The sequence below is a fragment of the Staurois parvus genome, unplaced genomic scaffold, assembly GCF_062004578.1.
Source record: "Staurois parvus isolate SC_StPar_1 unplaced genomic scaffold, SC_StPar_1.0 ptg003243l, whole genome shotgun sequence".
Taxonomy (NCBI): domain Eukaryota; kingdom Metazoa; phylum Chordata; class Amphibia; order Anura; family Ranidae; genus Staurois; species Staurois parvus.
In genome coordinates this window covers 218,533-242,938 of record NW_028321039.1, presented here as the reverse complement: position 1 = coordinate 242,938, position 24,406 = coordinate 218,533, and the positions used below count along the sequence as shown (strand labels likewise).

Here is a 24,406-nt window from a genome sequence, read left to right as displayed (position 1 = left end):
ATCAGCAGTATAGAGCAGTCTTGTGGCTTCTATCAGTGTTTGGCAGAGCTCTGTCTATATTTTGTAGGAGGAGTTTTAATTCTCCCCTGACTGTCCTATGAGGCTGCAGAACCCCTGACCCTCTCTCTGGAACGTGCTGATCACATGCACCCTCCAAAGAAAAAAAAAATACGATCTAGCAATACACACAAAACTGGGCATGTACAGCTTGCCCTCAAGGCTCTGTTCTATCAGTAGATGGATTGGGGACTGTAGAAGAAGGGGAGGATCAGAGAAGACAGGATCAAACAGTCTTTTTACACAATGTGGAGGATTAACCCCTTAGGTCCCACAGCGGGTATAACAAGCATGCTTCTCTGCACCTACAGAATGATTGTACTGTTGGGGGTTTAGTGACCTTAAAGGGAAGTAGAGTTTATTTTCAGCAGCAGCAATTTTTTGATGTTCTAAAATATTTTCCAGAAAATATTTTGTTACCTTTCTTAATTTCATGAGTGTTGTGTTATAATTTTGAGAACTATATCTGAAAGATGTGATTATAGGACAAACCCTCCGGAGAATATACAGCTTTTATTCAAGGAGTTTTATTCAGTCCACAGGAACATTCCATCGGTGTACGGCGCGGTATTCCCGGTTTAATTCTTCGTGGGATTCATGACGGTCGCCATGAAAAGAATGCTGTTGGTGTTGTGTTCGCAGACGATGCAAATGAACGGACGGTTAATTTTTAGGTCTACGGACATCTTTCGAACCATCACAACGGCGGTGGAGGCGGCAGCCACTGTCCCTTGTTCATCCACATCTAGGACAGCCTGGTGCACGGCCTGAAATATAATAATATACATAAAAGCCAGAAAATACAACCCAGCTGTAGTATGGTCATTAACATATCTTTTGTTTCCAAGGGTGGGAGAGGTCTGAGGTGTGAATGGTCATTAACATATCTTTTGTTTCTAAGGGTAGGAGAGGTCTCAGGTGTGAATGGTAATTAACATATATTTTGTTTCCAAGGGTGGGAGAGGTCTGAGGTGTGAACGGTCATTAACATATCTTTTGTTTCCGAGGGTGGGAGAGGTCTGAGGTGTGAACGGTCATTAACAAATATTTTGTTTCCCAGGGTGAGAGAGGTCTGAGGTGCGAATGGTCATTAACATATCTTTTGTTTCTGAGGGTGGGAGAGGTCTGAGGTGTGAATGGTCATTAACGTATCTTTTGTTTCCAAGGGTGGGAGAGGTCTGAGGTGGGAATGGTCATTAACGTATCTTTTGTTTCCAAGGGTGGGAGAGGTCTGAGGTGTGAATGGTCATTAACGTATCTTTTGTTTCCAAGGGTGGGAGAGGTCTGAGGTGCGAATGGTCATTAAAATATCTTTTGTTTCCAAGGGTGGGAGAGGTCTGAGGTGTGAATGGTCATTAACGTATCTTTTGTTTCCAGGGGTGGGAGAGGTCTGAGGTGTGAATGGTCATTAAGGTATCTTTTGTTTCCAAGGGTGGGAGAGGTCTGAGGTGTGAATGGTCATTAACGTATCTTTTGTTTCCGAGGGTGGGAGAGGTCTGAGGTGTGAATGGTCATTAACGTATCTTTTGTTTCCCAGGGTGGGTGTGAATGGTCATTAATGTATCTTTTGTTTCCAAGGGTGGGAGAGGTCTTAGGTATGAATGGTCATTAACATATCTTTTGTTTCCCAGGGTGGGAGAGGTCTTAGGTATGAATGGTCCTTAACATATCTTTTGTTTCCCAGGGTGGGAGAGGTCTGATGTGTGAATTGGTCATTACAATGTGTGACAAGCTTGGTAGGAACATCCTGTGTTCAGTGTTTTGTCCATCTAAGTACCTTGAATACGATTTGCATGTATTTTTTATGATGAAAAAGGCTCTGGACAGCATCGGGAACTGGAAGAGTTAAAAAAAATTTAAACGCGATTTGCCGCATTTACAAGCGTTTTGCATTTGAAACGCTGATAAAATCGACTGCTAAACTCAAGTTAAAAAAACATCTGTAAACTCAAATGCCTGTAAAGGACTGTAAATGAAGATGTGTACATGGACACATAGGAAAACATTAGGGTGAATTCATGGGCTGCTGAAAAAATGCTGAGCAGCTCCTAAACGTGAGTTTATCAGGCACAGTGTACATGGGGCCTTATACTCCAAATTCTCAAATTCTTGGACTTATCCAGATTTTTTGATGTGATATTTCTTCAGTGGTCTCTCAGGGCAGAATTACCAGCTCAGAGGATGGAAAGTCAGGGTTGAAACCATGTACAGGGGCCATATATGAACAAAACAAGAAGGAAAAGAATGGACTTTTACCTTTCCAACGTTTAGGTCACCATCTTGAGTGATTCCATGGAAGTCAGCATCTTTGGTGAAGGCAGTTCTGAGGCCAAGTGCAAACAAATCCTCCCTCAGGTCTAAAGTTGAACTGATAGAAAATTTAGGCAAAGAGACTTCGATGATCCTACAAAGGAAAGAAATAGTCATCTTGAAGCCTCTATGGTCCAATACTGATGGAGACATCAGCCAACGTGATAAAGAGGGGCATCTCCAACCACAAAACGAAGTATACGAATGAGGCACCTACACAGTACAGTATATATACTACTGAACCTGGCAAAAGATTTGTGAAGCTGTGTATGGAAGGTACCCGACCTTAGATGGAGACCTGAAGAAATTGGCAACCTCAAGTGTAATGCTCCTTCGTCTAAAGCTAGTCACAAGTGTATATGGGAAACAAAAAGAGGGCGCACGGGCCTAGTGCATTACCTTTAAAAATGAGATTTATTGATCAATAGTAAAATCAAATGGAAAGCATGTCACAAGGGATGCCATGTGGTTCAAAACCCCTGAAGGTGGTCTGGTGGGGGACTGTAGACCTCTAGATAGCTGGTGACTGACGCGTTTCGAGGTTGTACCTCTTCCTCAGCAGCATTTATTTTGATTTATTGTTTATTTCTTTGGCGTAAGTTTTTTTTCATTTAACCTTTTGAGTTATGTTGGAGCTTTTATGATCAGATAGCTTTCTGTAAAATGCGTTGGCTTCTAGTTTTTTTTCCTCTTGTAATTTGTGGAATCAACAAAAAAAATCCTTTGAATTCTAGAAACTTCTGTTTGGGACCCTCCTTGGTTAAAATGCAAGTGGACTTCCCAAATCGGGTGACCTCTGTCTCTTGGAAGGGACCCTTATTTTCTGGAAAGCTCCCAAACACAGTCCATCTGGCTTTATGAAGATTTCTCTCAATATAGTTTATCAGGGATCCATATCCAGCACCTCATCTTCATCCTTCCTTACATAAAGGTGTGAGGTCCTGGCGCAGTCTGATAGATCCCTGTAAAGAGTGATGGTTGATCAAATGCATCCAAGAGTGGTGTCACTATGACAAGCAAACATCTACTTCATGGCAAGCCTTCTTGTAGAGAGAGGAAGCGATCTCCAGGTACATGCAAAGCAGGAAAAGGAAGGCGCCTCTGAGTGTAGACTGTCAGGAATGGACTTGCCAATAGTGGTGGGACTCACCTGCCTTGTGGGCTGCAGTACCAGGGCTGGCCAGCGGGTGCTTTCAACAACCAGAGGTTCACTTCGGCAATTAGCCATCACCTGGGGCTGATTGCAGGTGGTGTATTTAAGGGATGGCCAGACCTGCAGTCTGTGCCTTGGTGTGTGGTTTTCCATGGGCCCCTGTACCTTGTAACCTGCGTTCCTGTTTCTACCTGACTTGTTGCCGACCCTGCCTGATCCTGACCTCTGCTGACTTCTCCTGTTTGATCCCTGGCTTGTGACCCTGACCATTCTCTCCGCCTGCTCCTCCTGTACCTACCTGCCCGATAGTTATCGACCTGCCTGACTACGTTGTGCTCTATATGTGTATGTACCTGTGTATCTTTATCAGTTTAGGTTTGGGTTTGTTTCACCTTGTTGTATGTATTTGTGTTATCTTGGGGTTTGGTGCACTGTGTTTATGTTTGTATTGTTAGTCTTAATAAATTATATTGTTTATAACATATCTGAAGTCTGCGTTTCCCTGCGTCAGTCACATACCTCTGGTCATACCCGCATCCCTGACATTACACCAAGGCCATCCTGACCAGAAGTGGCTGCACAGGGAAGCCATCTTGGCTTGTTGCTGGGAAGGATGGATCTTGATGAGGTTGTGTATTTGTCGCTGCTGGTTTTTGATGACAGGGAGTATGCTTATCAGGCTCTGAAGGAGTATCCCCGGGATCAACTGCTAGAATGTATACGGCTCGCTCATTGCCTAGTAGATCAGGGCACAGAGTTCTCTGAGGTGCAACCTTTCATTCAGGTTTGTGCAGAGTTGGCTTCATCTGGTACCCCTGAAAGCAGGAATGACTTTTTGCCACCATTTAGTGCCGACCAGGTAGAGTCCCTGGTGTGGTTATTAGAGGATGATGTGAATTGCTTCTTGGAGCGTTATGCTGCATGTTCACCACAGGTATTAAGTGATTGTATAAACGCAGTGCAGTCTTTGGTCAGACAGGCTTTGTGTAAGCTCAGCTTTGTTCAACCCATACTGCAGACATGATCAGACTTGTTGCACCCAGCCTCAGTCAGCTTACAACGTCATTCCTCCGCTCAAGGCACTCTTCCTGCATCCCCGACAGCACCCCCAGTGACGGCCCAGTATACTCTGCTAACTACCACATATCAGTCCTCTGCTCCCACTCACTGCACCTATCCTTTCTTTAACCCTGTAAAGAAGTCCTCTGTAGCAACTGCTCCCTCCTCTGTTCCATCCTCCAGCTCTTCTCTGTCTTCAGCTGCTCCATCCGTTTACAAACCTGCGCTTACTTACAGTGCTCCGGTAACCAAAACCAGGAAAAGGCGAAAATTATTTCCAGCCAATACCATCCTGCCAGTATCCAAGGTCAGCCTGCCGTCTGAGAACCCACCTTCCGTGGTGCAGCCTGATGCCTCGGCGCCGAAAATTCAGCCTTATGTCTTTACCCAGCATGATGTCTCTACCTAGCATGATGTCTCTACCTAGCATGATGTCTCTACCCAGCCTGATGTCAGCCTGATGTCTCTACCCAGCCTGATGTCTCTACCCAGCCTGATGTCTCTACCCAGCCTGATGTCTCTACCCAGCATGATGTCCTTACCCAGCATGATGTCTCTACCCAGCCTGATGAACTGATCCAGCCTGATGATCCTATTATGCCAGATGACTCGGAGCGCGCAGTCTTGCCAGACAACTCGGTGCCCGCAGTCTTGCCAGGCGACTCGATACCCGCTGTTCCGCCAGACGACTCGATGCCCGCTGTTCCGCCAGTTGACTCAGAGCCCGCTGTCTTGCCAGACGACTTGGTGCCCGCAGTCTTGCCAGACGACTCGGTGCCCGCAGTCTTGCCAGACGATTCGGTGCCCGCTGTTCCGCCAGTTGACTCAGAGCCCTCTGTTGTACCTGGTGACCCGATGCCCGCTGTTGAGCCAGATGGCCCGGTGCCCACCGCTCCGCCTGGGGGCTCGGTGCCTGCCGCTCTGCCTGGGGGCCCGGTGCCCGCCTCTCCGCCTGGGGGCCCGGTACCCGCCTCTCCGCCTGGGGGCCCGGTGCCTGCCGCCCTGCCTGGTTGCCCGGTGCCTGCCGCTCCGCCTGGTGACCCGGTGCCCGACGTGCCTCCGTCCGGTATCCAGCCCGAAGTGCCTCCGTCCGGTGCCCAGCCCGATGTGCCAGTCTTTGATATCCCGCCAGTCACCGGACTAGACTGTCCATAATGTTCTTAAAAACAAAGTTGTTCTCACTCACTAGACCAGCCTTTCTCAACCAGGGTGCCTTGAGGTCTCTTCAGGGGTGCCTTGGTAAAATGTCTAAAAATTGCCCAACACTTGTATATGGGTGGAACAAGCTTCTCGCCTTTTGGCTAAGATCAAGTGTAGTATCTGTTCTTATCAGTGTCCAGTGGGGGTGCTCCCGGCCATTCTAGCTTTGCGGGGATGGCTGTTGTATAGTACCCTCACTGGTATGATGGGGGTCCGGAAGGCTAGTACCGGAGGGACAAAAACCAAGGAGCGCCATGATTCGTTCTGGGGCCTTGGGAGTAATTCCTCTGGGAAAGCTGGAAAGACCCAGTACCTCCTGATTTGGACGGATCTACCTTGGTCTGGCCAGGGGCTGAGGAGGCAGAAAGTCCGCAAACTCGGTGCCCCCTGAGTAGACGCTCTCAGGGGTGCCACTAGTAACACCTGGGTGTGGGACCCCACTGTGTGAACATGGCACATGGTCACTGTTTTTACATTCTTTTTGCACAGCGCCCTAAGGACCAGGCCTTTTGGCTAGGACCAGGGCAATTTTTGCTACGGGCCTCAGGGCCTGGTCTGTGCACAATTTGGCACGGTACCATTTTTTAAATTTTCTATTTATTTATTTAATTTATTTCACCTCCCACGTTTGTCACTTTTTCTGTTACTTATGCGTGTGTTTTCACGGATGGAGGGTGTGGGTCCTCGGGCCTACCCTGAAGTCTAGGGGGAGGATGTGTGGCCTTTTGGTTCCTTCCTCCCCTGATCCCTAGGGGGCCCTTCTTCGGGAGAGCCCCCTGACCAAGTTCTGTGTGTCTGGCTCCAGCTGGACACAAGGAACGGTGGTCCACCAGGCCTTTTGGCCAGGAGGACCAATTGGGAACCTTGTCCCCGTCAGGAGCTTCGTGCCCCGGGGGATCAGGGTAAGTGGTCCAAGCCCCTTTAGGGGTAGGACAGAGCACACCCCTAAGTGCACTTTTTCGTGTGGTGTTTTGCACTTGCACATTTTTTGTGAACACTTACGGGTTTTTACGTTATAGTTGCACGTTTGCGGACAATTGTGCACCATTACCACCTTCTAGCCGCCGGCATCTTGGCAACCAACGACATCAGTGGATAAGGAGGAGGTTGGTTGCTTGCACAGCATCCTAGTTTGACCCTCCCCCGCCCCTCTCCATCAATGCTGGGGTCATATATTAATTCAGTGATGGCTAAAAACTGAGGGGGAAGAGAAACCATGGAATACTAGTCAGTACCAGGGTACAAAAGTGTATTTGCTTTGGAAGAATAAATCACCTCTAATGTTGGGTGTCCTACATGTGTGGATGTTGCTGCGTTATATAAAACTATTAGAATTGTTTCTCACATTTTAGAATGGGGTGCCTCAAGACTGTCCATGATTTTAAAGGGTGCCTTGACTGAAAAAAGGTTGAGAAACACTGCACTAGACTATGGTAAAAGACAGGCTCATCTATAGACAGGCACATCTATAAGTCCATGGATCAATGAGGTGTCCTTCAATCTGACTAGCTTGAGAAAGGAGCATGTCCGAAGCCATTCGATGTGCGCGTGCTCCGAACGCGTCGCTGAGAGCTGCCATCGTTTGTGCTCCAACTGTGTCCAAGCCATCGTTTTGGGTCCCCTTCTCCATCACCATCTAGTCATCCAGGGGCCGAGAGGGCGACAGCTTTACAATAGCAGTGGTAGAGAACACCTCACCGATCCATGGACTTATAGATTTGCCTGTCTCTTACCTTAGTCATGTGAGTGCGATACAATTTTGTTTTTAAGAAAATGATTGGCAGTCTACACTGCGAGGCGCCTTCCTTTTCCATCTTTACTTAGCATGTCAGATGTCGGACTATCAGGCTTCTTCTCTGTCATCCATACAGCTAATCACTAACTGGGAACACCTGCGCAGGTAATGACCACTGTATTTACTTCACCATTTTCCCCACCAAATCTTGTGCTCCACCTACCTATGGACTGCATAGGATCAGGGCTTTTCTTCAGCAGGAACGTGGGGGGGGGAACGCAGTTCCGGCACCTTCAGCACTATGTAGCAGTACATAATGGCAATGGGTGCTGAGGTGTGCTGGAGGGTCTAATGATGCTGGCTGCAGGAGGATTCTATTGTTGTTGGAGGGTATCTATTTTGGCGTGGGAGTCTATTGTTGCTGGGGAGGTCTATTGTTGCTGGTGGAGAATCTATAGTTGCTGTGGTGGAGGGATCTTATTTTGCCGGGGGTCAGTTGTTGCTGGGAGGAATCTACTGTTGAGGGACAGTTCTATTGATGATGGCTGCTGGGAGATCTGTTGTTGCTGGGGTGGCATTTTGTTGAGGAGGGTCCACTGTTGCTGGTGGAGTCTATTGTTCCTGGGGGAATCTATTGTTGCTGGAGGTCTATTTTTGCTGGTGGGAAATCTATTGTTCCTAGGGTAGAGGGGTCTTATGTTGCTGGGAGGGGGTGAATTGTTGCTGGATCTACTGATGAAGGAGACTTCCATTGATGCTGGCTGCTGGGAGATCTGTTGTTGCTGGGGTGGTATTTTGTTGAGGAGGGTCCATTGTTGCTGGAGGAGTCTATTGTTCCTGGGAGGATCTATTGTTGCTGGAGGTCTATTTTTGCTGGTGGGAAAACTATTGTTCCTAGGGTAGAGGGGTCTTATGTTGCTGGGGGGGTCAATTTTTGCTGGATCTACTGTTGAGGGAGAGGTCTATTGATGTTGGCTGCTGGGAAATCTATTGTAGTTGGGGTGGATCTATTGTTGTTGGGTTTGTATTTTGTTGTGGGGGATTGCTGTTGTTGTGACAGGGTCTATTGTTGGGAGGTCTGTTGTTGCTGGCTGCAGGGGATTTATCTTACTTATTTTCTTGTTATCCTTAACATACTTAGCACCACAAAATGATTCTTGGTTCTCAATTCTCATAAAGGGGCAGTACTGTTAGGGGGTGGAACCAAGGGACGATGCTCAGAGGTGGGTGGGGGGGGGGCTCAGTAGAGGGGAGTTCCTGCACCTATTCTGAGAAAAAAAGCCCTGCATAGGACAATATTTCAAACTCGCAGCTTGTGCCCTTGCCCCACCTCCTGCTTGCCTATTTCCTGCTCCTTGCCTGCTCCTTGGGTTACTAGTCAATATCACAACGTTTCTAGAGTTGGTTTTGAGCTTTCTTCCTCACTAAAGCTAAAATAAGTATTGACCAGTTTCCATCACTAACAGAGAAGACACTCCCATTGCAAGTCTTATCTCAATTTCCAGCTGAGATATGGCAAGTCAGGATAAAGTTATGTTTGATATACCCTCACCGACCCCTTTATGAGGTCCACCTGTTCAATTGCTTGGTAACACAAATTGCTAATCAGCCGATCACATGGCCGGAACTTAGGCCTCTAGACGTGGTGAAGACGGCTGAAGTTCAAACTGAGCATCAGAATGGGGAAGAAAGGGGATGTCAGTGACTTTGAACGTGGCATGGTTGTTGGTACCAGATGGGTCGGTCTGAGTATTTCATAAACTGCTGATCTACTGAGATTTTCCCACATAACCATCTCTAGGGGTTTACAGAGAATGGTCCAAAAAAAGATAAAATATCCAGCGAGCGGCAGTTGTGTGGAGGAAAATGCCTTGTTGATGTCAGAGGTCAGAGGAGAATGGGCAGACTGGTTCCAGATGATGGAAAGACAACTCAAATAACCACTCGTTGCAAACACCATCTCTGAATCCACAATATGTCGAACCTTGAAGCCAATGGGCTACAGCAGGAGAAGACCACACCGGGTGCCACTCCTGTCAGCTAAGAACAGGAAACGAAGGCTACAACTCGCACAGGCTCACCAAAATTGGTCAACCAAAGATTGGAAGAACATTGACTGGTCTGATGAGTCTGGATTTCAGCTACGACATTCAGATGGTAGGATCAGAATTTGGCATAAACAACATGCAAGCATGGATCCATCCTGCCTTGTATCAATGGTTCAGACTGGTGGTGGTGGTGTCATGGTGCGGTGGATCCATCCTGCCTTGTATCAACGGTTCAGGCTGGTGGTGTCATTGTGAGGTGGATCCATCCTGCCTTGTATCAACGGTTCAGGCTGGTGGTAGTGGTGTCATGGTGTGGTGGATCCATCCTGCCTTGTATGAACGGTTCAGGCTGGTGGTGGTGGTGTAATTGTGAGGTGGATCCATCCTGCCTTGTATTAATGGTTCAGGCTGATGGTGGTGGTGTCATTGTGAGGTGGATCCATCCTGCCTTGTATCAATGGTTCAGGCTGGTGGTAGTGATGTCATGGTGTGGGGGATCCATCCTGCCTTGTATGAACGGTTCAGGCTGGTGGTGGTGGTGGTAGTGTCATGGTGTGGTGGATCCATCCTGCCTTGTATGAACGGTTCAGGCTGGTGATGGTGTCATGGTGTGGGGGATCCATCCTGCCTTGTATCAATGGTTCAGGCTGGTGGTGGTGTCATGGTGTGGTGGATCCATCCTGCCTTGTATCAACAGTTCAGGCTGGTGGTGGTGTCATGGTGTGGTGGATCAGTCCTACCTTGTATCAACAGTTCAGGCTGGTGGTGGTGGTGTCATGGTGTGTGGGGGGAGATTTTCTTGGCGCTAGCAAGGTGGACCTAATAATCTGACCGGTGAGTGTAATTATGATTTTATGTTTGAATAAATCGGTGAACTAAAGGGTGTTTCTATACATTTGTCAGCAGTTTTCATCTCTTACATTTTATTGAACGATGTCCTCCATCTCTGTATGGTCTCAGCGGACAACCCTTGCTCTACCTCGCGGATCTTGCCCAGCTCGGCCATGGCGATAATCATGGATGCATTATCTTTGTATGGAAGCTCCACCACGGTGCAAGGAAGATCTGTGTCCTGGAAAGTGTTGTAGGGACCCGTGCGATGCATCATCGGGACATGCACCTCTGTGTTTTTATCAAGGTAGAACAATGCAGCTCTAGCTGGAAGAAACTTATTCTGCCATTCTCCTAAAAATAACATATAAAAATACATTTAAAAAACCCCCAAAAAACGAAATCTCTAAAAAAATAAGTAAGTAAACTCTAAAACTGATAAGATACGAAGCTACATATAATGAAGGTAACTGAGATGTGAAGCGCACACCAAAAGAGACCAAAAATGCCTTGAGCGGTGGCAGGGGTAAGGGGGTACCACCAGTCCTTCTGTATGGGGCCCAGGCCAGCAGGGGGGGCCCAGGCAGATGGGTGAATCAGACATGGGCAGGGATTGTGAGTAGCACTGTGGGGGGCAATTACTGGAACCGATCCCCTGTTTGCCTCTCTCTGCAGCAGCTGAAAGCCGGCTTCTTCTCCTCTCCCTCCCGCTGGCTTTCAGCTGCTGCAGAGAGAGGCATACAGGGGATCAGCTCCAGTAATTTACCAGCCCCTTCCTTTCCTGAATGAGCACAATGAGTGATCGGCAGCCATCGCTCACTGTGTTCATTCATAACTGAAGCCTAGTAAACTCTGTGTTTTTTGTGGGGATGGGGGGCCCTGTGGTTGGGGGGGGGGGGGTCCAGTCAGGTTGACTGTAAGGGGCCTCGTGGTTTCTAACAGCAGCCCTTAGTGGAGGTCACCTGCCCTTTGGCCTCCAATGGACTCAAGTCCGAATCCCAAGAATAAGATTCATCTGAAGCAATTACTACAAAAATATCGAGTGACAGCTGAAAAGGCTCCAATATTCGATGTGTAGGAGCAAGAGTTCGATCTTCAAACAGCTCTTTTTTCCCAAACTCTATGCCTCAGAAAGAGCCGATGACTCTCTTGGGGTTGGGGTTGACTTACTAAAATTGGAGAGTGCAAAATCTGGTGCAGTTCTGCATAGAAACCAATCAGCTTCCAGGTTTTTCCATCAAAGCTTAATGGAACCAGCTGAAGTTCCAAGCTGATTGGCCGCCATGCGCAGCTGCACCAGATTTTGCACTCTCCAGTTTTAGTAAATCAACCCCATTGGATTGCAGAGATCGGAAAGGCTCAAGGTTTTTTTTTATCTTCACCGTCTGGGTGCAGCTCTCCCCTCCAGCCCCACCTAATACTTACTTGAGCCCCGTCGTGATCCAGCGATGTCCACGGGGGCTCTCAGGGGACTCTCTCTCCTCATTGGCTGAAACATTAGCTCCTGCTGCTGTCAATCACAGCCACTGAGCCAATGAGGAGACAGAGGGGTTGGAGCTGAGCCTCAACTTTGTGCTTGAATGGACACACAGAGTAGCTGCTCCGGGGCGAGCCTGCTTGGATACCCCATAACAACCTTCTTGCTCTGGGGGGGCATTTGGCAGGAGGGAGGAGCCTGAAGTGTCGGCGGGGGACCCGAGGGGAGGATTGGGGCTGCTCTGTGCATAGCCATTACAGCGCAGGTAAGTATGACATGATTCAGGTTTTTTTTTCAATTGCCTTTTTTTTGCAAGTTTTAAGAAAATGGATAAATAAAAATTCCTATTTTTAGTACATTTTATATACATTCTTTATATATTTTAATAAATACAGAAAAGGGAAAATTATCAGCAATTATTTTAGATTGCAGTCCAGTTGGTAGTTACCAAGTCATATTTTATAATATGTTGAAATTATGACATTATATGTATTCAGAGCTTTTTTTCCTCAAATAGGTGTAGGACCCCCCCTTCTGAGTAATCCCTGTCTCCGCCCCCTACCCACCTCCAAGCACGCCCCTTGGTTCCACCTCCTACCCACCTTCCGAGCACGCCTCTTGGTTCCACCTCCTACCCACCTCCGAGCACGCCCCCTGGTATCACCTCCTACCCACCTCCGAGCATACCCCTTGGTTTCACCTCCTACCCACCTCCAAGCATGCCCCTTGGTTCCACCTCCTACCCACCTCCTAGCATGCCCCCTTGGTTCCACCTCCTACCCACCTCCAAGCATGTCCCCTTGGTTCCACCTCCTACACGCCTCCGAGCACGCCTCTTGGTTCCACCTCCTACCCACCTCCGAGCACGCCCCCTGGTACCACCTCCTACCCACCTCCGAGCATACCCCTTGGTTTCACCTCCTACCCACCTCCGAGCACGCCCCATGGTTCCACCTCCTACCCACCTCCTAGCATGCCCCCTTGGTTCCACCTCCTACCCACCTCCAAGCATGTCCCCTTGGTTTCACCTCCTACACACCTCCGAGCACGCCCCTTGGTTCCACCTCCTACCCACCTCCGAGCACGCCCCTTGGTTCCACCTCCTACCCACCTCCGAGCACGCCCCTTGGTTCCACCTCCTACACACCTCCGAGCACGCCCCTTGGTTCCACCTCCTACCCACCTCCGAGCACGCCCCTTGGTTCCACCTCCTACCCACCTTCCAGTACCGCCCCTTTTAGAGAATACAGAACCAAGTATTATATTGTTGTTCCAAGTCATTGGGATTTTGTTAATGATAACAAGGAAAGCAGTGACATAGATCCTCTGCAGCCAGCAGCAATAGACCCCCTAGAAACCATAGATTCCCCCAACAAAAATAGATCCCCCAGCAACACTGTAACCCCCCTCCTGCAACAATAATCCCCCAGTAACAATAGACCCCCTGACAACAATAGATCCCCCAGCAACAATAGACCCCTGGAAACAATAGACCCCTGGAAACAATAGATCCCCCCAGCAAAAATAGATCCTCCAGCCAGGGGCATCCCTAGGCAGGTGCGGGGGGGGGGGGTGTGCGCCACTCCGGGTGACACCTATCACGTGGGGTGACACCAGACCCGCTCCACGATAAGGTAAGTTTTAAAGCAAGCCGACGATCCCCGCAGGATGGATGGGATCTGCGGATTGACCATAATGGATCGGAGTTCGATGCATTATGCTCCCTAATCCGCAGATCCCATCCATCATTGAATGAATAAATGTAACAGAAGCATTTATATAACAAGTATAAACACAGACATAAATAATAATGGCAGGAATATAAAAAATCTCAAAAAATACTAATCATTGAAATACAGATCAATTCCTGTTACTTTTTTGGATACATTATTCCAAATTGAAAAGGAAAGAAAGTGAGGAGAAGGACAGTAGGAAAGTTAGAATGGCAGATGAATATTGCAATTCCTATAGGGAACGCAGAAACAGACACACGGGGGATGGGAGAAAAGGTATAATTATGGAAAATAAAAGGGGGGAGGGGAAAATATGGAAAAAGAAAAATGTTTTTTAAGTGTTTGGTGCGGGTCGTTTTTTTTCTTCTTGATTTGCTAAAAATGGTCTCTGGCATTAACCAGATATTCATCTATACATTTGTTATAACCAAAGTAGTACAATGTTACTATGGTAACATTGTACTACTTTGGTCATAGTAAAATATGAAAAAAAATCTTTAAAAAATATAAAAAAAATGTAATAAAAAATTAAAAATAATAATAAAAAAAAAAAAATATATATATATATATATATTTTTTTTTTTTCATACTGTCACCAGTCAGTGTCCCTGTTCACCGCCATGCCAGTTATATGATGACGCTGTACTGCACTGGTGACAGTATGTAGAAAAAAAAATAGTGAAAATAATTTTTTTAATTTTTTCATTTTCCAAAAAATTATGACCAAAAAAAATACAACTTCAAAAAACTCGCCATGACTCTTATGAAATACGTCGGACTGTCTACTCTGCAAAAAGTGGTAATTTGGGGGATATCTGTACTGTGCTGACATTTGGGGGATATCTGTACTGTCCTGACATTTGGGGGATATCTGTACTGTCCTGACATTTGGGGGATATCTGTACTGTCCTGACATTTGGGGGATATCTGTACCGTCCTGACATTTGAGGGATATCTGTACCGTCCTGACATTTGGGGGGTATCTGTACCGTCCTGACATTTGGGGGATATCTGTACTGTTCTGACATTTGGGGGATATCTGTCCTGTCCTGACATTTGGGGGATATCTGTACTGTCCTGACATTTGGGGGATATCTGTACTATTCTGACATTCTTGGACCTCTAGAAATTAGATTGGCTGTCAGTACTTCAGGATTGATCAATATTCAGATCTATACCATAGTTTGTGAACTCTATAACTTCCCTACAAACTAAATAATACATCCTAATTTGGGCTATTTTCACCAAAGACATGTAGCAGAATACATCTCGGCCTAAATTTATGAAGAACAATTATTTATTTACAAACTTTTATAACACAAAGAAAAACGTGTTTTTTTTCAAAATTTTCGGTCTTTTTTTGTTAATTTAGCAAAAAATAAAAACCCCGGCGGTGATTAAATACCACCAAAAGAAAGCTCTAGTTGTGCGAAGAAAATAATAAAATTTTAGTTTGGGTACAATGTTGTATGACCGCGCAATTGTCATTCAAAGTGTGAGAGGGCTGAAACCTGAAAAAATGGCCTGGGCAGGAAGGTGTAAAATTGCCCGGTATTGAAATGGTTAACTGGTAATTGCACGGTCATGCAGCACCGCACCCAAACAAAATTTATATAATTTTTTTCACTCTTTCTTTTAGTGGTTTTTTTATATGTTTGCACTATAAACGAAAAAAGCCCGAAATGTTTGAGAAAAATAAACAGTATTTTTTACTTTCTGCTATAAAACATTTCCAATAAAAACATTTTTTTTTTTTAAATCAAAATTTCTTCATATTGGGCCAAAATGTATTTTACTACCTGTCTTTGGAAAAAGAAAAGAAGAAAAAAAGTGTAGATTGACTTGTTTGTGTGAAGGTTATAGTGTCTACAAACTATGGTATGTATATTGGAATGATGGTGATCAGCGACTTTTAGTGCAACTTTGAGTGCGGTTTGGTGGACAATCTGACACAAAGACATGAAATAATGTGTCTGTGCAACAGCAAATAAAAATTAAGGATTGAAGAATTCATTAACAATGCCCTAAATTTCTTTTTTTAACATATCTAACAGCTATTTATTTCTTACAGGTGCTTATTTAGCGCCGTCAATTTACTGTCACCTTCCAGTAGTGGTGAGGGGAGACACAGCTTTGACCCTTTGCTACACCCAGTTTCACATAGACTGCTCCTTACAGAGTAGCCTTGCAGCTTTACATCACTTACTCTTAAAGGGATTCCACTGACAGAAGGGCCCCACCACAATTCAGCCAACACTGACCTTAAAGTGACACTAAAGCTTTGGGGTCTTTTTTTCTAAAATGAATTATTATTGTTACAGGTACTTATGTAGCACCAACCATTTACGCAGCGCTTTACATATATATTGTATATTCATATCAGTCCCTAACCCTCAAGGGGTGTTAAATCTAAAGTCCCTAACTCACATTCATACAAACACATACTAGGGCCAATTTAGACAGGATCCAATTAACCTCCCAACATGTCTTTGGAGTGTGGGAGGAAATCGGAGTACCCGGAGGAAACCCATGCAAGCACAGGGAGAACATACAAACTTCAGGCAGGTGGTGCTGTGGTTGGGATTTGAACCAACGACCCTAATACTGCCAGGTGGAAGTGCTAACCATTTAGCCACTGTGCTGCCTACATTTTACAAGTACAATCAATCAAGTACACTTTGTGAACTGCAACAGAAGATGTCCCCTTACCTTTAAACAGAACATAGTTGATCAGGATCATCTTAGTGTCTGCAGGAATTTCTTGGATAAGTTCCTCAATTTTGCCCTCGGTTCTTTTTTTAACATATCCATTTATTTTTTCTTTGTTCTCAACTTCTTTTTCGGAACAAAAATCTTCTTCCATAATTTCGGCTTGGTAGTAATGCTGTGTGTTGTTTCTAAAGCTCTTGAGTAAAGACAATTTGTTTGAAAAAAAGATAGCATTGCCGACGTTGACCTGAAGGCTGCTTTTGGGCTCATTTAAGATCTGCAGAAGATTGGAGAAAGCCTGGTGGACCTCCTTTTCCTTGCAATTTGTGTTGTTCAGGCTCAAACCTTTCCAGATTTCCTTGTTGGTCTTTGTCCGGGCCCCCAACAACAACATGGAAAAAGCAGTAGAAATGCTGAAAGGCGAAAAAACTACATTTTTGGGTGAGGGGTTCTTGCCTTGAGATGACCTGGAGGTCAGATGCTTGAAGAAATTGATGGCAAATTCAGTATTTCCTTTTACTAAATCCTTTAGAGCTTGGGCTTTCTTCAGCTCTAGTTCACCCTTCGCTTCTTCATAGGACTTTTCAGATTTGTATTTATCTAAAGTAGTTATGACCGGAATGAGCAAAAGCAAAATTAGGAGGAACTTCATGTCTTCTCAGTAGAGACGCTCACCTACTGATAGAGATAATACTTTAGTTAAGTCTTTGTTTTCGGCACCCGATACTCCTCTAAAACGTGTAGCATGTTCTCTAGACCCGTGTTTCTCAACCTTCTTTCAGTCAAGGCACCCTTTAAAATGATGGAGAGCCTTGAGGCAACCTTTAACCACTTCCAGTCCGGACACTTCCCCCCCCTTCCAGTCCGGACACTTCCCCCCCCTTCCAGTCCAGACACTTCCCCCCCCCCATCCAGTCCGGACACTTCTACCCCCTTCCAGTCCGGACACTTTCCCCCCTTACAGTCCGGACACTTTCCCCCCCTTTCCAGTCCGGACACTTTCCCCCCCTTCCAGTCCGGACACTTCCACCCCCTTCCAGTCCGCACACTTTAAGCCCCTTCCAGTCCGGACACTTTCACCCCCTTCCAGTCCGGAGACTTTCACCCCCTTCCAGTCCGGACACTTTCACTCCCTTCCAGTCCGGACACTTTCACTCCCTTCCAGTCCGGACACTTTCACCCCCTTCCAGTCCAGACACTTTCCCCCCCTTCCAGTCCGGACACTTCCACCCCCTTCCAATCAGGACACTTTCAGCCCCTTCCAGTCCGGACACTTTCACCCCCTTCCAGTCCGGACACTTTCACCCCCTTCCAGTCCGGACACTTTCACCCCCTTCCAGTCCGGACACTTCTACCCCCTTCCAGTCCGGACACTTTCACCCCCTTCCAGTCCGGACACTTTCACCCCCTTCCAGTCCGGACACTTTCACCCCCTTCCAGTCCGGACACTTTCACTCCCTTCCAGTCCGGACACTTTCACTCCCTTCCAGTCCGGACACTTTCACCCCCTTCCAGTCCAGACACTTTCCCCCCCTTCCAGTCCGGACACTTCCACCCCCTTCCAATCCGGACACTTTCAGCTCCTTCCAGTCCGGACACTTTCACCCCCTTCCAGTCCGGACACTTTCACCCCCTTCCAGTCCGGACACTTTCACCCCCTTCCAGTCCGGACACTTCTACCCCCTTCCAGTCCGGACACTTTCACCCCCTTCCAGTCCGGACACTTTCACCCCCTTCCTGTCCAGGCCAATTTTCAGCTTTCAGCGCTATCACACTTTGAATGACAATTGCGCGGTCATGCAACACTGCACCCATATGAATTTTTTTTGCAATTTTTTGAGACAGATAAAACTTTATTTTGGTGGTATTTATTCACCGCTGGGATTTTTATTTTTTTTGCTATGTAAATGAATAAGTCCAAAAATTTGAAAAAAATGTTTTTCTTATAAAATTTTGCAAATAAATAATATTTCATCATAAATCTTAGCCAAAATTTATTAAGTTCTTTTTAGTAAAAAAAAAATAACCCAAATTATTTTATAACCAAAAATTATCATTTTTAAACATTTTTTTTACATTTTTATTTTATTTTTTTATATTATTATTTTGTTTGTTTTTTACATACTGTCACCCTATCAGTACAGGGTCACCATGATGACACTGTATTGCTTGTGGGGGGTGATGAAGATTTTTTTTGTTTTTTTTTACACTGATTGCTTTTACACCCATAAAGGCTGTAAAAGCAATCATTTCTCCTTCTCTCTGGCTGCATTCCTGCAGCCGTTGAGAAATACTGTGTGAGCTGTGATTGGTCACAGCTTGTCACATGGTACAAGGCTGTTGTGAATGGCCCTGTACCATGTGACCTCTGTGATCATTCACAGATTTTACACATAGTAAGCAATGATGTCAGAAGTCAAATCCTCCTTACTACTCTTCATGTGATCACTGATTAGCCAATCAGTGATCACATGATCGGGACCTCGTACAGAGGTCCCGTGCAACGATCGGTGTTGCACTGTGTCCGGAGGACACAGCGGGTACTGTATTGCGGTGCTGTGCGCTCCCAGAGAGCGTGCACAAGCAGGGGGGGGGGAGGCCGTTTATATACAATGGCCGGACGGGAGGTGGTTAAAATGATGGGCAGCCTTGAGGCATCCCATTATAATATCTAAAAAATGATTCTAATAGTTTCACTTAATGCATCAACATCCACACATGTGGGACTCCCAACAGTAGAATGACTTTATTCTTCCAACGCAAATACACTTTTGTACACTGGTACTGACTAGTATTCCAGTGTTTCTCTTCTCCATCACTCAGCTAATGTGACCCCAGTGTTGATGGAGAGGGGCAGGGGAGGGTCAAACAAAAATGCTGTGCCAACGACAAACATCCTCCTTATCAACTGTTGACGCCATTGGTTGTTGGGATGCTGGCGGCTAGAAGGTCGTAATGGTGCGCAATGAAAACCTGTGGCTTTGTGTAACTAAAAGGCAAAGCTTGTCAGGACTCTGTCTACAGCAGATGTACTCGGAGACCTGGCATTCCTGCCAGTACCTTGCATGGCCGCAGAAATGCAAGCTGTCTAAAATCTGTGCACATTGACGTACAGACGTGAGCTGGAACTCGCATGCGCACTGGTGCATAGTTACGCACGCATTAGCCCAGTTTGACGCCAGACGGCCTTTATAAGGAAGACCATCACTCCCTCAAATTGCTGGTTGATCTCTGGTTCCCCAGTACCTTTGTCCGTGTTCCCTTGCTACTGTGATCTGCTGTTACCGATTTGGCTTGTTCCTGGACCTGTCTTCTCTGCCTGACTCCTGATCAGATTGTCTACCGGATATTCTCACCTGCTCTCCTGATCTGACCCCGGCTTGGCTAACGGATATTCTCACCTGCTCTCCTGATCTGACCCCGGCTTGGCTAACGGATATTCTCACCTGCTCTCCTGATCTGACCCCGGCTTGGGTAACGGATATTCTCACCTGCTCTCCTGATCTGACCCCGGCTTGGGTAACGGATGTTCTCACCTGCTCTCCTGATCTGACCCCGGCTTGGGTAACGGATATTCTCACCTGCTCTCCTGATCTGACCCCGGCTTGGGTAACGGATATTCTCATCTGCTCTCCTGATCTGACCTCAGCTTGGGTAACGGATATTCTCACCTGCTCTCCTGATCTGACCTCAGCTTGGGTAACGGATATTCTCACCTGCTCTCCTGATCTGAGCCTGGCTTGGCTAACGGATATTCTCACCTGCTCTCCTGATCTGACCTCGGCTTGGGTAACGGATGTTCTCACCTGCTCTCTTGATCTGACCCCAGCTTGGCTAATAGATATTCTCACTTGCTCTCCTGAGTAAGACCCCGGCTATCCTATTGACTACGTCTGCTCCAATCTGCACCATCTGACCTTGGCTTGAACCGACTACTCTGTGGTCCTCTGCTACTCTGAAGGCCTGCATACCTCTCATGGGTCACCTGTCTGCAGACACCATTCCAGTGCATCAGCTGTGCTCCTGTGACAAGCACTCCTACAGGCGACCTGTGCTACTTTGGGCCTGACTCCTTCTGTCCCATATCCAGGGGAGTCTGGAACTTAGCTGCAAGGGAAGCCCTCTCTCCTTTGGCCTCTAACACCAGGTACATGATAGGCTTGCTCCACCTGTGGCTTGTATATAATTTTTTGGCAATTTTTCAAGCACCCCTGAGGAAACCTCAAGGCACTCCAGGGTGCCAGGGCACCCTGGTTGGAAAAGGCTGCTCTAGACTTTTGTAGAGCAACCCGGAGGCATTAAGGGAGAAGTGCTGGAATTTAAAACAACAAACATAAATACTTACCTACCTGCTGCAGCATCAGCCCGATGCTGCAAACTGTCCCCTGCCGGCTCAAAGCCTGAGAACTCTGATCACATGACTGCTTGGTTCTTGGGTCTGCTTTGTGTCAGTCACCACTCCGAGCTCACTGGATTGGTGGGCTCAGGAAGAGGCTGGAGTGGTTGGCTCAGGCTCTCATTGGTGTGCCTGTAAGGCATCTGCGTGGATCCCAACATTTTTGTCAGGATCCCTCCACGGTGTGGAGCGGCTCTGTGATGTCATCTGACAGTGGGCCTTAGTCTGCTGTCTGTTGATTCTGGGTCACAGGAGAGCACTCCAATGACCCACATGAGAAGTATGACCAAAAGAGATTTGGACACCTCTTTTAAAGGATAACCAAACACTCCCCACCATGCTGATCACCCTCCCTGCACACATCCGATTTCCCCAGCTGCCTGGGCCCTCCTGCTGGCCTGGGCCCCATACAGGAGGACCGGTGGTACCCCTTTATCCATGGCCCTGCCTCCATAGGTGCAGTGCAAAGTGTTGTCCCCTTAGGACAGGAAGTATGATATTTGCATGAATACCATGCAATGCAATAAAGAAAAAAAGCCTAAAAAATAAAATGAATGCAGCCGCCCCATCTAAGGACTGGGATTGACATTTTTGGGGGGTCTGCATCAGGGGCGGACTGACAACTCATGGGACCCCCCGGGAAATAGGGGATCATGGGGCCACTGTGTCCTTGCCCAAACTCAAAAAAGCCTATTAAAAAGGCACCAGGGGCATCTCATGGGGCCCCCTACTGACCCCGGGCAGTAGTGCCCGAGTTTCCAAATGGTCAGTCCGCCCCTGGTCTAGATACACCTTAGTTAGAAACAAATTAACACACTGCCAACTAATACTAATATATATCTATAATATTATATATATATACAGTGGGGATGGAAAGTTTGGGCACCCCAGCTAAAAATTTGTATTAATGTGCATAAAGAAGCCAAGGAAAGATGGAAAAATTTCCAAAAGGCATCAAATTACAGATTAGACATTCTTATAATATGTCAACAAAAGTTAGATTTTATTTCCATCATTTACACTTTCAAAATAACAGAAAACAAAATAATGGCGTCTGCAAACGTTTGGGCACCCTGCAGAGTTTATAGCATGCACTGCCCCCTTTGCCAAGCTGAGACCTGCCAGTGTCATGGATTGTTCTCAATCATCGTCTGGGAAGACCAGGTGATGTCAATCTCAAAGGTTTTAAATGCCCCGACTCATCTGACCTTGCCCCAACAATCAGCACCATGGGTTCTTCTAAGCAGTTGTCTAGAAAACTGAAACTGAAAATAGTTGACGCTCACAAAGCTGGAGAAGGCTATAAGAAGATAGCAAAGCGTTTTCAGATGTCAATATCCTCTGTTCGGAATGTAATTAAGAAATGGCAGTCATCAGGAACAGTGGAAGTTAAAGCAAGATCTGGAAGACCAAGAAAAATATCAGACAGAACAGCTCGCAGGATTGTGAGAAAAACATTTCAAAACCCACGTTTGACGGCACGATCCCTCCAGAAAGATCTGGCAGACACTGGAGTTGTGGTACACTATTCCACTATTAAGAGATACTTGTACAAATATGGTCTTCATGGAAGAGTCATCAGAAGAAAACCTCTTCTACGTCCTCACCACAAAAATCATCGTTTGAACTTTGCAAATGAACATATAGACAAGCCTGATGCATTTTGGAAACAAGTTCTGTGGACCGATGAGGTTAAAATGGAACTTTTTGGCCAGAATGAGCAAAGGTACGTTTGGAGAAGAAGGGGCACAGAATTTAATGAAAAGAACCTCTGCCCAACTGTTAAGCATGGGGTTGGATTAATCATGCTTTGGGGTTGTGTTGCAGCCAGTGGCACAGGGAACATCTCACGAGTAGAAGGAAAAATGGATTCAATAAAATTTCAGCACATTTTGGATGGTAACTTGATGCCATCTGTGAAAAAGCTGAAGTTAAAGAGAGGATGGCTTCTACAAATGGATAATGATCCTAAACACACCTAAAAATCCACGGGGGATTACATCAAGAGGCGTAAACTGAAGGTTTTGCCATGGCCTTCACAATCTCCTGACCTCAACATCATTGAAAATCTATGGATAGACCTTAAAAGAGCCGTGCGTGACAGACAGCCCAGAAATCTCAAAGAACTGGAAGACTTTTGTAAGGAAGAATGGGCAAAGATACCTCAAACAAGAATTGAAAGACTCTTGGCTGGCTACAAAAAGCGTTTACAAGCTGTGAAATATGTGAATACTTGCCAAAGGGGGCAGTACAAGATATTAACTCTGCAGGGTGCCCAAACTTTTGCAGACGCCATTTTTTGGTTTTCTGTTATTTTGAAAGTGTAAATGATGGAAATAAAATCTAACTTTTGTTGACATATTATAAGAATGTCTAATCTGTAATTTGATGCCTTTTGGAGATTTTTCCATCTTTCCTTGGCTTCTTTATGCACATTAATACAAATTTTTAGCTGGGGTGCCCAAACTTTCCATCCCCACTGTATATATATAAATATAAATAATAAGTGTTTGTTTTAGACAGTAGAGAATAGATTTTTTTTTTTTATTTGTTTCCATTTGAAATTTCTGTCTACTTCTCCTCCATGAGACAAAGCCAGAATTGAGAGGAAATCACAACGTGTAGAAATTTCCTCTTAAATGTCGCTGGAACTGGTGTCCCCATTGGAAGATTTCTCTACTTCTGTTCTAGAGACCTCGGTAGAAATTTTGATTTCTCACTACTTACCGCCCCAATGATCATAGTTGTCAGGACAAAAGAGAGAGAGAATGAGAATCTCCGAACTGGCTGGCAGCAATAAAAAATCTAAGCTCCTTGGGATCAAAAAAGCCAAAAACAAAACCAGACAGAAATTTTCACCCATCCTTATGCTATCCAAAATTTAAAAAGAAAAGAACTTTATTTAAACTTTCATGAAGTCATTGCACATTGTATACACGGATTATCATCCTACCTTACAATACCCATACAGTCAATGAGGTGGAGAAAAGTGGCTAAAATGTCCCCCTTTGGAGTAGACCATCACCACCCCTTACCAGTGCCGACCGGACCAGCCTTCCCCAGAGATAGAGCCTTCCTGTCTGCAAATGTGAGCATCGGAGGAAAGTCCTATTTATATAGACTGGAAGGTTTTCTTGGAGTCTCAGATTACACCCCGCCATTGATTTGCTGTATGAGAGACTTTTTGTTCCCGGATGATTACATACCATCTGCACAAGGTGCCGGTGGGTGGGTGCCGGGGGGAAGCTTTAAGGTCAGGCTTCACAGTTCATCATTTCTGTACTCACGGATTAGTTGCAAATGCATTCGAACAACTTTTGTTACCTTCAACGTGTATCTGAAGGACTATTAACGAGTAAGCGTTTTGTTGCGGTGCGTTATGCACGTGCAGTAAAGCGTGACTTTGCCCATAACAGTTTGATAAAATTGAATGTTCTTTGCCAAGGAACATACACTCACCGGCCACTTTATGAGGTCCACCTTGCCTGTACCGGGTTGGGCCCCTTTTTGCCTTCAGAATTGCCTTTGTGGCATAGATTCAACAAGGTGTTGGAAACATTCCTCAGATTTTGGTCCATATTGACATGAGTTACTGTTGCCTTTCCATCAGGGCTGGGACAAGAGGTGGGCAGAAGGGGCTGGTATCATGTGAGGTGGAGGAGGAGGCGCACCAAGGAGAGTTCCTGATACTACAAGCT

General features: G+C 46.1%; 1 protein-coding gene and 1 pseudogene across 2 annotated transcripts; one reads left to right on the top strand and one right to left on the bottom strand.

Moving 5' to 3' along the window:
• Positions 1 to 551: 551 nt before the first annotated feature.
• On the bottom strand, positions 552 to 23,787 carry LOC149428443 (serine protease inhibitor A6-like). 2 transcript variants are annotated; one of them, XM_089667399.1, is made up of 5 exons: positions 23,744 to 23,787; positions 16,313 to 16,990; positions 10,483 to 10,747; positions 2,314 to 2,461; positions 552 to 824 (listed from the first exon to the last, which is right to left on the bottom strand). In XM_089667399.1, exons 2-5 carry the CDS (start codon positions 16,962 to 16,964, stop codon positions 636 to 638), a joined length of 1,254 nt encoding a protein of 417 aa, XP_089523525.1. In that variant the 5' UTR covers positions 16,965 to 16,990; positions 23,744 to 23,787; the 3' UTR covers positions 552 to 635. The 2 variants fall into 2 exon arrangements, with proteins under 2 accessions (XP_089523525.1, XP_089523526.1); XM_089667400.1 differs by having other exon boundaries at positions 16,313 to 16,987; positions 23,744 to 23,778.
• On the top strand, positions 5,862 to 6,025 carry LOC149428444 (U2 spliceosomal RNA; annotated as a pseudogene).
• Positions 23,788 to 24,406: the final 619 nt, after the last annotated feature.

What these genes read in the sequence shown, in the direction of transcription:
- LOC149428443 (XM_089667399.1), bottom strand. Translation starts at nt 16,964, where the DNA reads ATGAAGTTCCTCCTAATTTTGCTTTTGCTCATTCCGGTCATAACTACT. An exon ending in AGGACATCGTTCAATAAAAT is followed by an intron (nt 2,462 to 10,482) that starts GTAAGAGATGAA and finishes TTTCCTTTGTAG; the next exon opens with GATCATCGAAGTCTCTTTGC. An exon ending in GTGACCTAAACGTTGGAAAG is followed by an intron (nt 825 to 2,313) that starts GTAAAAGTCCAT and finishes ATTATATTTCAG; the next exon opens with GCCGTGCACCAGGCTGTCCT.